We start from the raw sequence: 15,107 nt of genomic DNA on the forward strand, positions 1-15,107 counted from the left end.
ACCACTTTCTACATGACCACGCTTTGACGTGAACTTTCTCCTAACCCTGTCCATTGTTGTGGTATGTTTGATAGTCATACATCCCGAATGTTCCTGTTGCTGTGAAGAGAACTGTTGTAGCAGTAGCATATGGATTAGCTATATAGGATTATGAAGGTGTTATGGGAGCTGTCCGAGTATACCTAGCAGCCCAGATTACATTATACAGTCACTCCTCTCCAGCCTGTCATAAACCTACAGTAGCCTAGGCCTTCTGTATCACTGGCATCACTCAGTCATTACACACATCATCCTATCCCTCTGGGTGAACTGAAATAACCCAACTCAGTTGAATGTTTATCTAGTACAAAAGGACTCAACTCCACAAATCCATTAAAAGCAACTAACTTTAATATATTCAATGCCAGATGCAAACTTCACATGTTACTTAGCAGTGCGTTAACAAACTCTATACCCAGTCCAGTGTTCAATTGACTGTAGGCCTTCTTCACACGGGGTGAGTGTTTGTATTATACGTTGTTACCTGTGTGATTTACATTTTGTCTAATCCGAATCAAAGATCAGAACATCAGTGTACTTCAAAGTGTGTGTGATTTTTCATTTACTCATGTACCAGTATGTGAATATTGTTTTTGAAAATTTACAAAATGTATGTGTGTGTTCTTGGGTGCCTTTCAGTAGTTTGACTTTGTTTGTTCTTGACCACATGAAACATCACCCTCTCGTGATGTATTGTCCATCAGGAGCAACACAACATTGTGTCTCAAAGATTATCATTCCAAATTCTGTCAAGTTTAAACACCTCTGGATTTTTAGATCTTGTCGTGTCTAGTCTGTGCGGAGCAGGATAAGATAAGATTCCCTATGTATTTTAGTGCTCATGCATTGTTGCAGTATAAATCAAGCCAAAAAGATCAGTGTCTGTGTCAAAGCCAACACAGAGCGCTAGCTAGCCCAACATTAGCCTGGTCACAGGCAAGACCACCATGAGGTCACATGACAAAGCATCCTCATTCCCCTTCTCAAACCCATATATGGTTATATATTATCTTTCATCTAGCTGGCCTTCTCGCCGTCCGCCCCAGCTTCTGCCTCGTCACCTGCTTCCACCTGTATTGATAAAGAGACGGGACACATTAGTGAGATACAACCAAATGCATTACCCAAAGCACTGCGAGTACTGTAGTACATCATACATCACCGACGGTCTGATCAGGAGGATGTATTGTTACAGAATGTTAAGATAGAAATGTTTTGTGTAGGGCAGGTACAGATGTAGGATCTTCATTTTATTAGTCTTTTGTTGCTGAGAATTTTCCTGCACAGCAGGGAATGCAAACTTGTAGTGTATTTGAGGTTTAAAAAGACTTCTAAAGTTTGTGATTTCCACTTTGAAATTTCAGACTTGATTTGCACTAACGAAAAATGTATCAACCCCTACAAAAAATGTCCATTCATTATATTCTGCATAATAATTCACATTTCCTATTGCTGCAGGATCATTTTCCTGCTGTAGCAAACTGGCTCAAATTTAGATCCTACATCTGTATGATTGGTCAGTCAGATCCAATAGGGGCATTTTTCCAGCTCTATTCATTCTCCTTCTATCTGCAACATTTAGAGCGTTCCACATCCCTGAACACACCCATGATATGTTTCACAGAGCATTATGGGTACTGTAGTTCACTACCTGTCCGAACTGCAGCAGTTTGAACACAGTGGTCTTGACATCCATCATGGTCTCCTTAACCCCCTTTGCCAGGATGTAGCCCTCGCTGTCAGCTTCGGGGTTCTCCGGGTCCACGCCCTCCAGAGACGTGTGCAGGTACCGCAGGCTCACCAACACTGATATCTGTGGAGATGATGTTACAGGGGTCAAGGTTCAACTCAAAGCCAAGGTTACAAAATGTATATCTAAAGCCACCTTATCACAGGGGTAGAGGTTGATGGTAACAAAATCACCAATGAAAACTACTGTCACCACATTACAGGCCAAAAATAATTCTCTCTGTGTTTGTGCATATGTATACCTGCAGGGAGATGACCGACAGTATCCCGGGGCCGATGGTGTTCATGAGGCCCATGTAGTAGTCGACCAGCGCCTGTCTGCAGCCGCGGTTGTACAGGTTCAGCTCCTCACTCTGGTGCTCGTAGTTGTAGTGGGCAGTGTTGTCAGTCAGGTGGTTCTGGAGACAGGGCCGAGGGGAGCCGGGGTTACAGCAGCTGAAGGGGACTCCATCCATCAGGTAACGACCGTCCACGTTGCTACGCACACGACTGGAGAGGAGATTAGGTTTGATTGGAGAGGAGAGGAGGTTAACGGAGAGGAGAGGAGATAGGTTAACGGTTTGATTGAGCATTTCCCTTGTACATTTTTACCTTACATAAATGACACTGGCTTTAATGATGGATGACACATTTATGAGATGGCACTTGGAGACATGGTGTATGGAAATCACGTGAGTCATCATCACCTCAGATAAATCAGACAACTATGGTTTGTGGGCTTAACTTCACCTCTCCTCTCCACCCCCCCCTCTCTCACTCCTCCTCCCCCCTCTTTCCCCCTTCCATCCCTCTCTCTCCCCCCTCCATCTACTTTTCACTCCCTCCATCCCCCTCTGCCCCCCTCCATCCCGCCCTCTCACACTCCCTCTCCTCCTCCCCCCTCTGTCCCCATCTCCCTCCTCCATCCCCCCTCTTGCACTCCCTCTCCTCCTCCCCCATCTCCCTCCTCCATCCCCCCTCTTGCACTCCCCTCTCCTCCTCCCATGTCCTCCCCTCCCTCCTCCATCCCCCCTCTCGCACTCCCTCTCCTCCTCCCCCGTCCCCCCCTCTGTCCCCTCCATCCACCCCCCCTCTCACTCCCTCTCCTCCTCCCCCCTCTGTCCCCTCTCTCCCCCTTCCATCCCACCCCTCCATCCCCCCCTCTCCCCCTCCATTCCATTCCCCTCTCTCCCCCTTCCGTCCCACTCTCTCCCCCTCATCCCACCCCTCCACCCCCCTCTCTCCCCCTTCTCTCCCCCTTCCCCTCCCTCTCTCCCCCTCCATCCCCCTCCATCCCCCTTCCATCCCACCCCTCCATCACCCTCTCCCCCTCCACTCCCCTCTCTCCCCCTCCATCCCCCTCTCTCCCCCTTCATCCTCCTCTCTCCTCCTTCCATCCCACCCCTCCATACCCCCTTCCATCCCCCTCTCTCCCCCTCCATCCCCCTCTCTCCCTCCCCCTCCATTCCCCTCTCCCCCTTCCGTCCCACTCTCTCCCCCCTCCATCCCACCCCCCTCTCTCCCCCTCCATTCCCTCTCTCCCCCTCCATTCCCCTCTCCCCCTCCACTCCCCTCTCTCCCCCTCCATCCCCCTCTCTCCCCCTTCATCCTCCTCTCTCCTCCTTCCATCCCCCTCCATCCCACCCCTCCATACCCCCTTCCATCCCCCTCTCTCCCCCTCCATCCCCCTCTCTCCCTCCCCCTCCATTCCCCTCTCCCCCTTCCGTCCCACTCTCTCCCCCCTCCATCCCACCCCCCTCTCTCCCCCTCCATCCCCCTCTCTCCCCCTCCATTCCCCTCTCCCCCTTCCGTCCCCCTCTCTCCCCCCTCCATCCCACCCCTCCATCCCCCTCTCTCCCTCCTCTCACTCTTTGACTTCTTTAGAGGTGAAGTCCAGGTATCTGTTGCTGATCCACTGCACCTCGAACCAGTCCCTGTAGTTGGTGTTGCCACAGCAACGCAGTTCCATTTGCAGCCTGTCGATAGTCTCCTTCTGGAAGCAGCGGCCTGGGACGTCCGTGTCCCGGTAGAACCGGATACCGTTCCTCAGGCCCACCTGGGATTGGACAGAGATGATGTCATAAAAAAGACCAGGAAGTACTCAAGGCTTGTTTTCAATTAATCTTTCCTGGATTCCTCAGTTCTTATGTCCTTGCCTTCTTCTCAAAACGAATTGGAGGGGGGTGGGGGGACCTTGACCTTGACCTTTTCCTCCAATACGGTTGTGGCGCAGGCGAGGAGATAGGATGTGAGGAATCACAGAAAGACTAATTGAGATAGGACCCGACTGTTGTCATTATGTTATTCAGCATTTACTGTCTCATCCTTCTTCATCCCATCCCAGAGGCCCTTACCTTGAGTGACTCCTCGAGGTGTCCCTGCAGGGCATAGCTGAGCACTACAGCGGACAGCAACCAGACACACACCATCCAGGCCAGGCCATACCAGGGCAGCAGGAAGGGCTTCCAGGGGGGGAATCGGGCAGAGTCCAGGGAGTCCTGACACACCCGCCCAGCAAACAGGTTGATCCCCATGGTTACCAAGCCCACCAGCATCAAGATGTTGGGCACCACGTGGATCTCTGTGTTGTCCATCACCTGGAGGGTCAAAGGTCAAACCTAGGGTCACCTTACTATACCAGTTATAACAAAGGCAATATACTAGTTATAACGCAGTAATAAACTACATCTAAACAATCTATCTATGTTACATTACAGAGCTAAGCACCAGAAGATATGTTCTGCCATGTTTCATTCCATGATGAGGATTCCATTTGTTCATATAAGGCAATATGAGTCGTAGTCAGCACCCTACATAACTACTTCTATTGCTCCACTATATCCACTTCAGTACTATGACACTGTAGGTAAAGTGCAATCAACTACATCATTTGTCTGTTTTTTCTGTTGTATTGGTGTTATTGATTTCAGGAATGTTGTTCCTTTTCAGTAACATTCATGTAACATGTAACAACTTGTCAGATCCAGGTTGCTGTATATAAAAATCAATGAGCGTTGAAGCTAGGCGTTTGTCACCAGCGGATGCACCGGTAAACAATGTTTCCTTTTTTGAAAGGCCCCAGATTGAAGGCACCCGTAGTCACTGGTTGATTGGAGATATACTGTACCGGTGCAGCCTACATATCTGAGTGATAGGTTACAGCTTCCACCAACCCCTCTCCCTCCCTCTCCCTCCCTCACCCTCCCTCCATACAATCCATACATAGCATGGGTCATGAACACAGCCACATGCATACACACAACCACACACCAATACGCCCTCCTTCTCTCCCACACACAGCCACACACCAATACGCCCCCCTTCTCTCCCACACACAGCCACACACCAATACGCCCCCCTTCTCTCCCACACACAGCCACACACCAATACGACCCCCTTCTCCCCACACACAGCCACACACCAATACGACCCCCTTCTCCCCACACACAGCCACACACCAATACGACCCCCTTCTCCCCACACACAGCCACACACCAATACGACCCCCTTCTCCCCACACACAGCCACACACCAATACGACCCCCTTCTCCCCACACACAGCCACACACCAATACGACCCCCTTCCCCACACACACAGCCACAGTCACACACCAATACATGCATGATACGTGTGTGTGTGTGTGTGTGTGTGTGTGTGTGTGTGTGTGTGTGTGTGATTTGCCATGTGTGAACAGGTGTGTGTGCCGTGTGTGTGTGTGTTATAGTTCCAGCCAATACCTCTGCCCTGCGGAGCAGCTCGGTCTTGAGGTACACTCCCAGGGAGAAGGTGAAGGCCCCAGCCAGCACGGCCAGCCAGGACAGCAGCCACAGACCCTGGGCCAGACGCACACGCCTCTGCAAGGGGAACTGCAGCTTCAGCAGCACCATGGCTGGTGCTCACAACAACCAACACAGCACACAGAGAGAAGAAAGCGAGAGAGACAGAGCGAGAGGATAGAGAAAAGGACAGAGGGAGGAGATGGTGAGATAATCAAGTAGAGAGAGATAGCAGTGAAGGATGAGGACAGAATATTGGTAGGTTCAAAGAAGGAAAGTTCTGGGCAAAAAAATAAGGTGGACTACTGCGATTCATAGGAGTAGGTTATGCGAAGGTTGTTGTATTAGACAGACTGGTACGGCTTGGCCTTTCCAGGGTGCGTTGGTGAGTTATTATCAGGTTGATCTCCTGTAAGTTGTTCCTGTGGGCCGAGATAAGAAGGGAGACCAGTCTGATGTTGAAGGACAGGTTCAGGTTGGGACGATAATCCAAAACTTTCACGTAGAAAGGAAAATATTACAAATCTCCGTAGTAATCCAATTGAAGTTGTGAGACACAAACTGAAGGCCAAGAAAAATAATGAATCTAATAGATATTTGATAATCCACGTTCTTTTTTGACAGCAAAACTATAATCCTTCAAATCATCAGGTTATGGTTGCACTACGACAGTGACTCTTCGATTCACACAATAACTGACGATGACAAGTCCAGTTTGTTTTGGACGGAACCCCTCTGGTGTGGTCTGTGAGTGGTCAGGGTGCATCCTTAAATTCCTGCTGTGGCCATGGTGGAGGACACGAACTGACCAATGTCAATTGTACAGTATGGATATGGTAATCCCCCATCATAGTCCTTGGGATCCTATTAGGAGAGGAGCACCAATAGGAAAGCAGGCCAGTGTCTGATCAGCAAACCTGTTCTGGGCCTATAGGTTGGATTTGACGGTTATGACGGGTAGACTCACAGAGAGTTGAGACAGAGGATTGGGGGGAGGGAGAGCAGGGCTATAGTTTATACAGGTAGATAGAGAGATGGATAAAGCTTACAGGCCGAGGAACTGGGGGACAGGGATATACGTACACTGAACAGAATTATAAACACAACATGTAAAGTGTTTCATGAGCTGAAGAAAAAAAATCCCTGAAATGTTCCATATGCACAAAAGGCTTATTTCTCTCAAATGTTGTGCTGAGGAGTATTTCTGCCTATAATAAAGCCCTTTTGTAGGGAAAAACCCATTCTGATTGGCTGGGCCTAGCTCCCCAGTGGGTGGGGCTGCACCTCTGCCCAGTCATGTGAATGCCATAGATTAGGGCCTAATGAATTTCTTTAAATTGACTAATTTCCTTATATGACCTGTAATTTAGTAAACTCTTTGAAATTGTTGCATGTTGCATTTATATTATTGTTCAGCATAGGTTAGAATAGGAGAGAGATGGCTTAACACCGAAAGTGGGTCATGTTCGGTAAAAACAAATCAAGAAACCTTGTCAGACATCTTTAGAATCAGTCCTTTTATTGATCTCCAACATGAAATGTATTTGGGGGGGTGACAGCAACTTTATACAGTTTTAGCTAAGAGAGTTTATTAGGATGTACAGCATAGCATTCATAAGTAGGGCCCTGTGTTTTGGACAATCATGTCACATGACCTGGATTTTAACCTTTATTTAAAGCATTTTCATCAAACTGTCCACTTCTCTTTTTATGTCAGATGGTCCAGCACCATCCTCAGACAATTACCTTCATTGTTGGTGTAATTAACATCTCTGGATAAGGCTTAAAATAAAGGTTAAAATCTAGGTCATGTGACATGAAAGCCCAAAACACAGTGGGTAGCAGCTGGATTGATGTTATTCAGATATGAAGGTTACTTCAATGGCTTACTGGAGCTTACAAAATAGCAGTCATTGTTATAAAATAGAAAATTCTATTCACTGTCTAGACATGAACCAAAAGCTCCTTCAATTCTGCATCACTTCACAAGGGAAAGAAGGAACTGGACCACATGGTAAACTTAAATCAATAATTATATTCTGTGAGTATGCTAATTAATTGTTTAAGTCTAATACTTTCTTTACCACTGCACTACAAGACATTTGGGAAGGAAACAGAATGTAATATTTACAATGCTATCACTCAAATGTATAGTGACATTTAGTGAGTCAAATAAACGCAGAACTAAATGCAGAACTACAAACCATCACAAAGAAACCGTCACAATTTGAACAATCCTAGCCTATACAAGATTAGGTTACAATTACAGAAGTTCATAGGTTCCTTTCACTCCGCACCCCTCTCGTCAGTTCTTCCCCCTCCCCGTTGGCCTTGTTTCCCCTCCCCCCACCTCCACTCCCATCCTCTGGGTGCGTCAGCTGGTGCAGGAAGTCATCTAAAACCCTCTGGGCCGTCAGATAGGACACATCAACAACAGCACCCTGCTTACTCTCAGCTGCTCTCCCTGCCTCTGCCACACACCCCTTGACAGCAGGCGCAAGGTAACCCTCCCCCCCTGCACCCCCGGCACCCAACTCCACCAGAGGGTAGGGGTTGGGAGGGGTGTCAGTGTGAGGTTGGTAGTTGGAAGGCCGGGGCTGTCTTGCTGCTTGGCTGGCAGCTAGCTTCTTATAGATAGCCATACTGATGTCAGCAACGGAGAAAGGGGGACTCATTGAGCCAGAATCCTCATTTCCTGTCTGACCTATCACCCCAAACCCCTCCTCCTCCTGCTTCCAGGGCATAAAAGCAGTGACCTTTTGTGGACCCGCCTCAAACTCCCTCAGTCCTACGCCTGAACAATCAGACGGCTTCTGCTCCAGTTTTGGAGCCGGTGATTGGATGTCGCCCGTAGATTGGCCAGTTTTCAAGGCGTTCTTCAGGAACTGCTTGACAGCGTCTCCAGAGTCAAAGTGCTTCTCTAGGAGCTCCTTGATCAGACAGGGAACCTGGAGGACAGCACAGACATCCTCTCAGTTCATACAGTACAACAGACCCAGAGAAACCAGTACCGGAGTTACAGGAAATGATCATGTAGGCAGCAATGAGCTGAACACGAGTTGAGGAGATTATGGATACAGTGTTTTAATGTAAGGCCACTATCAACTTTACAAAGAAAGTGTGGGTATTGCTCAGTAGATGGTGCTGTGCTCACATTGATGTTCTCCAGAGAGGCGATGGTGGCGTTGGCCTGCTCCAGCTCTGTGCTGAGATGGGCGATACGCTGCACCATATACTTCCTCTCAGAGCTAAGGCTCTCAGTCTGCAGGGATAGAACAGAGTGCATGACTCAACATGTTCACTACAGATGGTATAACAGTAGTACTAATTGTGCTCTAAGTCTTCAACGACTGAACAGAGGACATCAGTCAACACAACACTGTTTGTTGTAGAGGTGACAGAGCGGGAGAAGGATATTCAGAACAGTGTATGTTTCTATATCTCTCTCATGGACTCAGGAGAGAGAGAGAAGGTCAAGAGCCATGCATCCTCCGAAACACAACCCAACCAAGCCACAATGCCCACTTAACCCAGAAGCCAGCCGCACCAATGTGTCATAGAAAACGTGTCAGCGCGCACTGCCCCCAGCCAGCCACAGGAGTTGCTAGTGCGCGATGGGACAAGGACATCCTTGCCAGCCAAACCCTCCCCTTGTGCGGGTCTCCCGGTCGCGGTCGGCTGCGACAGAGCCTGGACTCTAACCCAGATTCTCTAGTGGCACAGCTAGCACTGCGAAGCAGTGTCTTAGACCACTGCACCACTCGGGAGGCCACTCTCTCTCTCTTTTGACTCTCCATCTTTCATGTTTGACCTGATTCTTACCGCTGAGTGCAGTTTCTCCCCCAGAAGGCTGTTGGCGTGCTGGGTACCTGTGTGTGTGTCCTGGAGCCTGCAGCAGAGAGAGACAGCATCATAAGCAGGGGTCTGGCTATGAATTCTGGGCCTACGTTGTATGACCGTCCTCCTATAGCTCCTCCAATGCCAGCCTCCACTACCGTCATCATATTATCATGAGCCCTGACCTCTTGAACTTCTCCTTCATGTGGCTAAGCTCCTCCCTGGCCCTGGCTAGCTCCGCCTCCAGGCTCTCGATGCAGACCACTGTTTGCATCAGGTTCTGGTGCAGCTCAGCATTCTGCTCCTGCAGTGTCCTATTTACACACAGGAGGATCATGGGAGATGGAGTTTTATTTTTTAAATGCAGTCACATTTCCCAAGGAGGCCATTTTAGCACATTAGATGCAGCTCATGTCAGCTTCTAGAGATTTCACATAGCCTAGGTAATCCAGACTGAACGCTGTGCGTTGTACCATTGTTACACACATTTTTCATACAGCTTATCTGAACATGTTCTTCATCCATCTTTACTGATGGTGATGAGAGAGCTCTGGAAGCCATTAGTGGAATCCATATCCAGTGACATTTCACAATCAAAAGCATGCTCTTTAGAGTGCATCGATAAACAGAGAGGAGAGGAGGAGAAGAAGGAAAACATCACACTCACTGGAGTTCGCCTATGTCACCCGTCAGGGCCTGTGGAGAGAAACAGCAAAAGAGAAGATTAAAGATAACTGTCAATGATTTTCTAATTTAATAACTTTTAATACAGTTCTATTAGTTGTATTAGTAATGTTATTATCAATTTTTTTTTTCTTTGATTATCATTTGACTCATTACTATACACATCATTCACTTTGGATATTGTTACTATAAGCTTTGACAATGTACAGTGCAGTTTCTTCACTTGCTAATAAAGTTTCATAAACTGAATTGAATGTTTTTTGGACAGAGATGAAAATGACAGAGAGAATGATAGGGACATAACAGGGCCAAAGGGATTGTTTATTGAACTTGAGTTCATACGCTCCAAGAAAAGCTATGAATTGTGTGTCAGATATGGATCAGTGACGTTAATAGAGCCAGAGCCACAGCAGGGTTACTCTGTGCATCTCTGTGCTAGCTGGCCCTCTCTGTGCTAACTGGCCCTCTCTGTGCTAGCTGGTCCTCTCTGTGCTAGCTGGCCCTCTCTGTGCTAGCTGGCCCTCTCTGTGCTAGCTGGTCATCTCTGTGCTAGCTGGCCCTCTCTGTGCTAGCTGGCCCTCTCTGTGCTAGCTGGTCCTCTCTGTGCTAGCTGGCCCTCTCTGTGCTAACTGAACCTCTCTGTGGTAGCTGGCCCTCTCTTTGCTAGCTGGCCCTCTCTGTGCTAGCTGGTCCTCTCTGTGCTAGCTGGCCCTCTCTGTGCTAGCTGGTCCTCTCTGTGCTAGCTGGCCCTCTCTGTGCTAGCTGGCCTTCTCTGTGCTAACTGGCCCTCTCTGTGCTAGTTGGCCCTCTCTGTGCTAGCTGGTCCTCTCTGTGCTAGCTGGTCCTCTCTGTGCTAGCTGGTCCTCTCTGCGCTAACTGGCCCTCTCTGTGCTAGCTGGCCCTTTCGGGTTGGGTATCGTGTTATTCCAAATGCAACACAATGCCTATAAAGGTTACTCGTTACCTAACATGGTTCAGTGTGGACAAGCGTCACAGACAGAGGATGACGCTTGAGTTCTCCTTATATAACTGCTGCTTTGTGGTTTAGGACACCAACTGACACTCTCTGTGTGGTTTGAATCACTTTGAGAACATTAAAGAACTTTGGGACAAATCCTACTTGGGTATCACAACGACATCAATGCATGATATACCTAACTCCACAGTTAGGACCTACAGTTAGGACCTACTATCTATAGTATGATATATCTAACTCCACAGTTAGGACCTACTATCTATAGTATGATATATCTAACTCCACAGTTAGGACCCACTATATATAGTATGATATATCTAACTCCACAGTTAGGACCTACTATCTATAGTATGATTTACCTAACTCCACAGTTAGGACCTACTATCTATAGTATGATATACCTAACTCCACAGTTAGGACCTACTATCTATAGTATGATATATCTAACTCCACAGTTAGGACCCACTATATATAGTATGATATATCTAACTCCACAGTTAGGACCTACTATCTATAGTATGATTTACCTAACTCCACAGTTAGGACCTACTATCTATAGTATGATATACCTAACTCCACAGTTAGGACCCACAGTTAGGACCTACTATCTATAGTATGATATATCTAACTCCACAGTTAGGACCTACTATCTATAGTATGATTTACCTAACTCCACAGTTAGGACCTACTATCTATAGTATGTATTTCGACTCTTTGACTCCATCGGCATACAGATGTAGTATCTTAATTTTATCACTCTTTTGTTGCTGAACATTTTCCTGCAGAGCAGGAAATACAAACTTGAAGTGTATTTAAGTTTTAAAAAGGCTTCTAAAGTTAGACATTTTCACAATTTCAGACTTGATTTGCCCTAACGAAAAATGTATGAACCCCTACAAAAATGTCCATTAATTATAATCTACATAAGACATTTCCATTTACTGCAGGATTATTTTCCTCCTGTAGCAAACTTGCACAAATTAAGATCCTACATCTGTAGTTGACATCAGTTATTTCTCACCCTATATGAAGTAGGACACCAGCGATAGGTTGACTGGCTGTGGCGGTCGCTCTGCTCGGAGTTGGGGCTGGCCGTGTCTCGTTCTCTGTTCCGGGACGAGTCCGACTTGCTGGAGGGAGACTCCGACTCTGGCCCTTGTACTGGAGGAGGAGAATGTGTGTGGATCGGGGCGTGGTGGGGTACCTGGGGCTGCTGGGTGTGTGGAGATGAAGGTGGGCTATGGCTGGGCCTGTGGCTCTGGTCAAGGTGTTTGTAGCTCCGGTGTTTGTGATGGCTGGGCTCAGGGCTGGAGCTGACAGTGCCATCTGTAAGAAGCGGGCCATACCGCCCATGCCTATTACCGACAGGACCCTGGAAGTCAGGCAGGGAAGCTGGTTGGTCTTCATAGCCAGCTGGTGGGTGGGGCGGGTAGGGTTGGCTGGAGTGGAGGGTTGGGGGGCTGCCTAGACGAGGAGTGTGGTTCTTGCTTTCATACCCAAACTTTGCAGGGAGAGATATTTTCCGTGACCGTGTGTCAGAGTCATTCCTCAGTTTCCTAGGCAGAGCCTGCGGTTTAGTAGCCAGCTCCCTCTCTTCCCCCTGCCCATCTCCCTGCTTTTTCGAGGGAAGCTGGGGCTGACTTTTCGGTTGAGATTTGGGGGATGCTGGGGCTTTGGCTGGACATGGTCCTACGGTCTCGACAGGGACCCCCAGAGTATTGAGACGAGCGGGGCTGATGACCTGTTTAGTGATCTCATCCAGGAATGCAGAGAACTGTATCTTCCCCTTCACCATGCTCTGCCTGGCTGCATCCTTCAGAGCATCCACATCCTGCTTCCCCTTGGGCCCTGCCGCCTTGCCTGCCACCCGGGGGGACAGCACCTCCATGGACTTGGCCTTGCGGATGTCCCGTGGAGCCTCCTTGTTTTTCAGGATGCCTTTACTGGGGAGCTGGATAAAGGACACCGCCCTCTTCGGCCCAGCCAAGACCTCTTCACTGAAGGCCAGGCTCCGGCCCAGGCTGGCTGTCTTGTAGAGGGATCCGTGCTTCAGGTGTGGGGGTGTCTGTACTTTCCCTCTGTCAGTTCCTGTGTTCTGCAGCAGCCCCTCTTCACTGCGGCTGTGGCCCCGGTTTAGCTCGGAGTAGCTGGGCTCGCGTCCTCCCCTCCCCTGGGCCCGAGGATGGGTCCCAGGACTGCCTCCTCCGTGAATTCGCCCCTGTTTGACGGTGGCATACACCTGCAGCTCGCTGTCGTCCTCACGGAACTGTCGTCCTCCCGCAATGTTGGAGCAGGACATGGTATGCTGCGGCCGGCTGGCGTGCTTCATGGAGAACTTGTCGTCAATGCCGGCCTCAGAGGACCATTCGGTGGAAGAGTCGGAGGGGGAAGATGAGAGGGAGGAGGAAGATGCTCTGGAGAGGGTAACGGTGGTGTGGTGGTCCGACATCTCGTCGTCATGATGAAGGTGCTGAGGATGGTGATGGTGGCGTCTAAGGGGTTGCTCCTGGTCATCTTGGGGATGGTTACCCTGGGTATAGTGGTGACCGTGGCTTTCACTGCTGCGTCTATCATTGTCCCGTAACCTGCTGTAGCTGATATTGAGAGATTAAGTAGTAATGCTGTATTCATTCAATAACCACACTCAATTATAGTCTTCAACAAATGTGCATTCCTCATTACTGTTTAAAAAAAGGAAACTTTAATAAAAAGGAAACTCAATAGTGATCCTACCTGTGTCTCTCCCGTTCTTGATCCCGGTGCTGGTGGTGATGATCGGGGTTGTGATGGCGGTGCTTCCCTGGTTTCATCCCACCTGGAGAAGGACTATGAACAGGAGTGAAAAACTTCTCCATCATTTGTCTCTTCCCTGCAGGGAGGTCGTCGATGCCCTCCTGATGTCTCTCCTGTAAAACATAGTGTTGATCAGCTTCTGCTCTCTGTCTGGGGCTGCGGTCCCTGTCCCTATCCCTGTGCCCGTCTGATGGTGACCTCTTGGGTCTAACTGCTCCCTGTCTGTCAGCCTCAGAGATCATAGCTCCAGAAGATGAACAACCATCACTCTGTCAGCTGGTTACCGGTGTTACTTATGTTCTGTATGAATGACAAATTAATACGAAATCCTTCAAGATATGTGCACCACAAATGTGCACATATGTCCAAAAAGGGTCTGGTTTAAAAGAAAATCTGAAATGTTTCCAATTAACTAACCCAACGCTGTTTCTGCTGAAAGGGGAAAGTAATTATCTCAATGAAGTATCCAGCTGTTAAGTTATTCTGGACAGTTTATCAGCCTCTCATCTTGTTGCTATCCCACTGTCTCCCTCACCCTCCAACTCTAGAATAGCTGCGTGACAGTGGAAGAAATATGCCACATCCCTGACCATACATCAGTCAGGCTGCATCGAATCCTGATGTAATGGTGTTTCATCGAACCAATTGAAAGCGCGAGACAGACAATTGTCCTTGTGAATGCAGAACAGGATCGAACCGACACAGCTGGAACAAGAACATTAGTGCAGTTCATTTAGCCTATTGCTCTGGATTATTGATAGAAATTTGGGGTTACCCTTGGCCTCTAGCGGCGCACTTACAGGCCTATTATCATTGATGATTATGGATTATATGTAGGCCTTGTCCCCCAGTTTCACTACAGTCAGTCTGAGAGTAAGGTAGGGCTTGTCAAACATGAAACACATGCAGCCTAGGGGCAATTTTGTAGCCTGCCATCTGGTTGATTGTGGGCCCAGACTTGTACTCCCAACTCCAGCTGCCTAATAGAAGTGAATTCACATGTAATGCTGTTGAGGCCGACCCTATACTGTGGCAATAGGCTACTGTAAATAGAGGAATGTAAATCAACTTTTTGTTTGCCAACGTGTGGCCCTACAGACCATTATGTTTACAAAATGGCCCCCCAAATGACTTTGACACCCTTGATGTCAGACCTATCAATTTAAAACTCACGCATCATCAATGACCATTCAATGCAAATTTGCGGTAACAATAGTTTGTTTGTGTGACTCAGGGACTAGTCATTATCATGCCTAACAGGGACTAGTCATTA

At 48.3% G+C, this 15,107-nt stretch overlaps 2 protein-coding genes across 2 annotated transcripts; both read right to left on the reverse strand.

Annotated features, from left to right (window-relative positions):
* Positions 1–368: 368 nt before the first annotated feature.
* On the reverse strand, positions 369–6,365 carry LOC115168688 (RDS/peripherin-like protein xRDS35). Its single transcript, XM_029724183.1, has 6 exons — positions 5,506–6,365; positions 4,122–4,364; positions 3,636–3,823; positions 2,031–2,277; positions 1,691–1,852; positions 369–1,110 (listed from the first exon to the last, which is right to left on the reverse strand). Exons 1-6 carry the CDS (start codon positions 5,653–5,655, stop codon positions 1,057–1,059), a joined length of 1,044 nt encoding a protein of 347 aa, XP_029580043.1. The 5' UTR covers positions 5,656–6,365; the 3' UTR covers positions 369–1,056.
* A 1,452-nt stretch (positions 6,366–7,817) lies between these two features.
* LOC115164109 (uncharacterized) lies at positions 7,818–14,649 on the reverse strand. The gene is made up of 7 exons (XM_029716242.1): positions 13,775–14,649; positions 12,063–13,635; positions 10,049–10,077; positions 9,567–9,695; positions 9,367–9,433; positions 8,699–8,806; positions 7,818–8,492 (listed from the first exon to the last, which is right to left on the reverse strand). Exons 1-7 carry the CDS (start codon positions 14,074–14,076, stop codon positions 7,818–7,820), a joined length of 2,883 nt encoding a protein of 960 aa, XP_029572102.1. The 5' UTR covers positions 14,077–14,649.
* Between the last annotated feature and the right edge of the window lie 458 nt (positions 14,650–15,107).

This window comes from Salmo trutta, chromosome 3 (assembly GCF_901001165.1).
Source record: "Salmo trutta chromosome 3, fSalTru1.1, whole genome shotgun sequence".
Taxonomy (NCBI): domain Eukaryota; kingdom Metazoa; phylum Chordata; class Actinopteri; order Salmoniformes; family Salmonidae; genus Salmo; species Salmo trutta.

Coding starts and splice junctions, on each gene's coding strand:
- LOC115168688 (XM_029724183.1), bottom strand. CDS start 5,655: ATGGTGCTGCTGAAGCTGCAGTTCCCCTTGCAGAGGCGTGTGCGTCTG. Junction 3,824..4,121: donor ACCTCGAGGAGTCACTCAAG/GTAAGGGCCTCT, acceptor GTCCAATCCCAG/GTGGGCCTGAGGAACGGTAT. Junction 1,853..2,030: donor TGTCGGTCATCTCCCTGCAG/GTATACATATGC, acceptor TCATCTCCACAG/ATATCAGTGTTGGTGAGCCT.
- LOC115164109 (XM_029716242.1), bottom strand. CDS start 14,076: ATGATCTCTGAGGCTGACAGACAGGGAGCAGTTAGACCCAAGAGGTCA. Junction 13,636..13,774: donor CAAGAACGGGAGAGACACAG/GTAGGATCACTA, acceptor TCTCAATATCAG/CTACAGCAGGTTACGGGACA. Junction 8,807..9,366: donor GGGAGAAACTGCACTCAGCG/GTAAGAATCAGG, acceptor CTATCCCTGCAG/ACTGAGAGCCTTAGCTCTGA.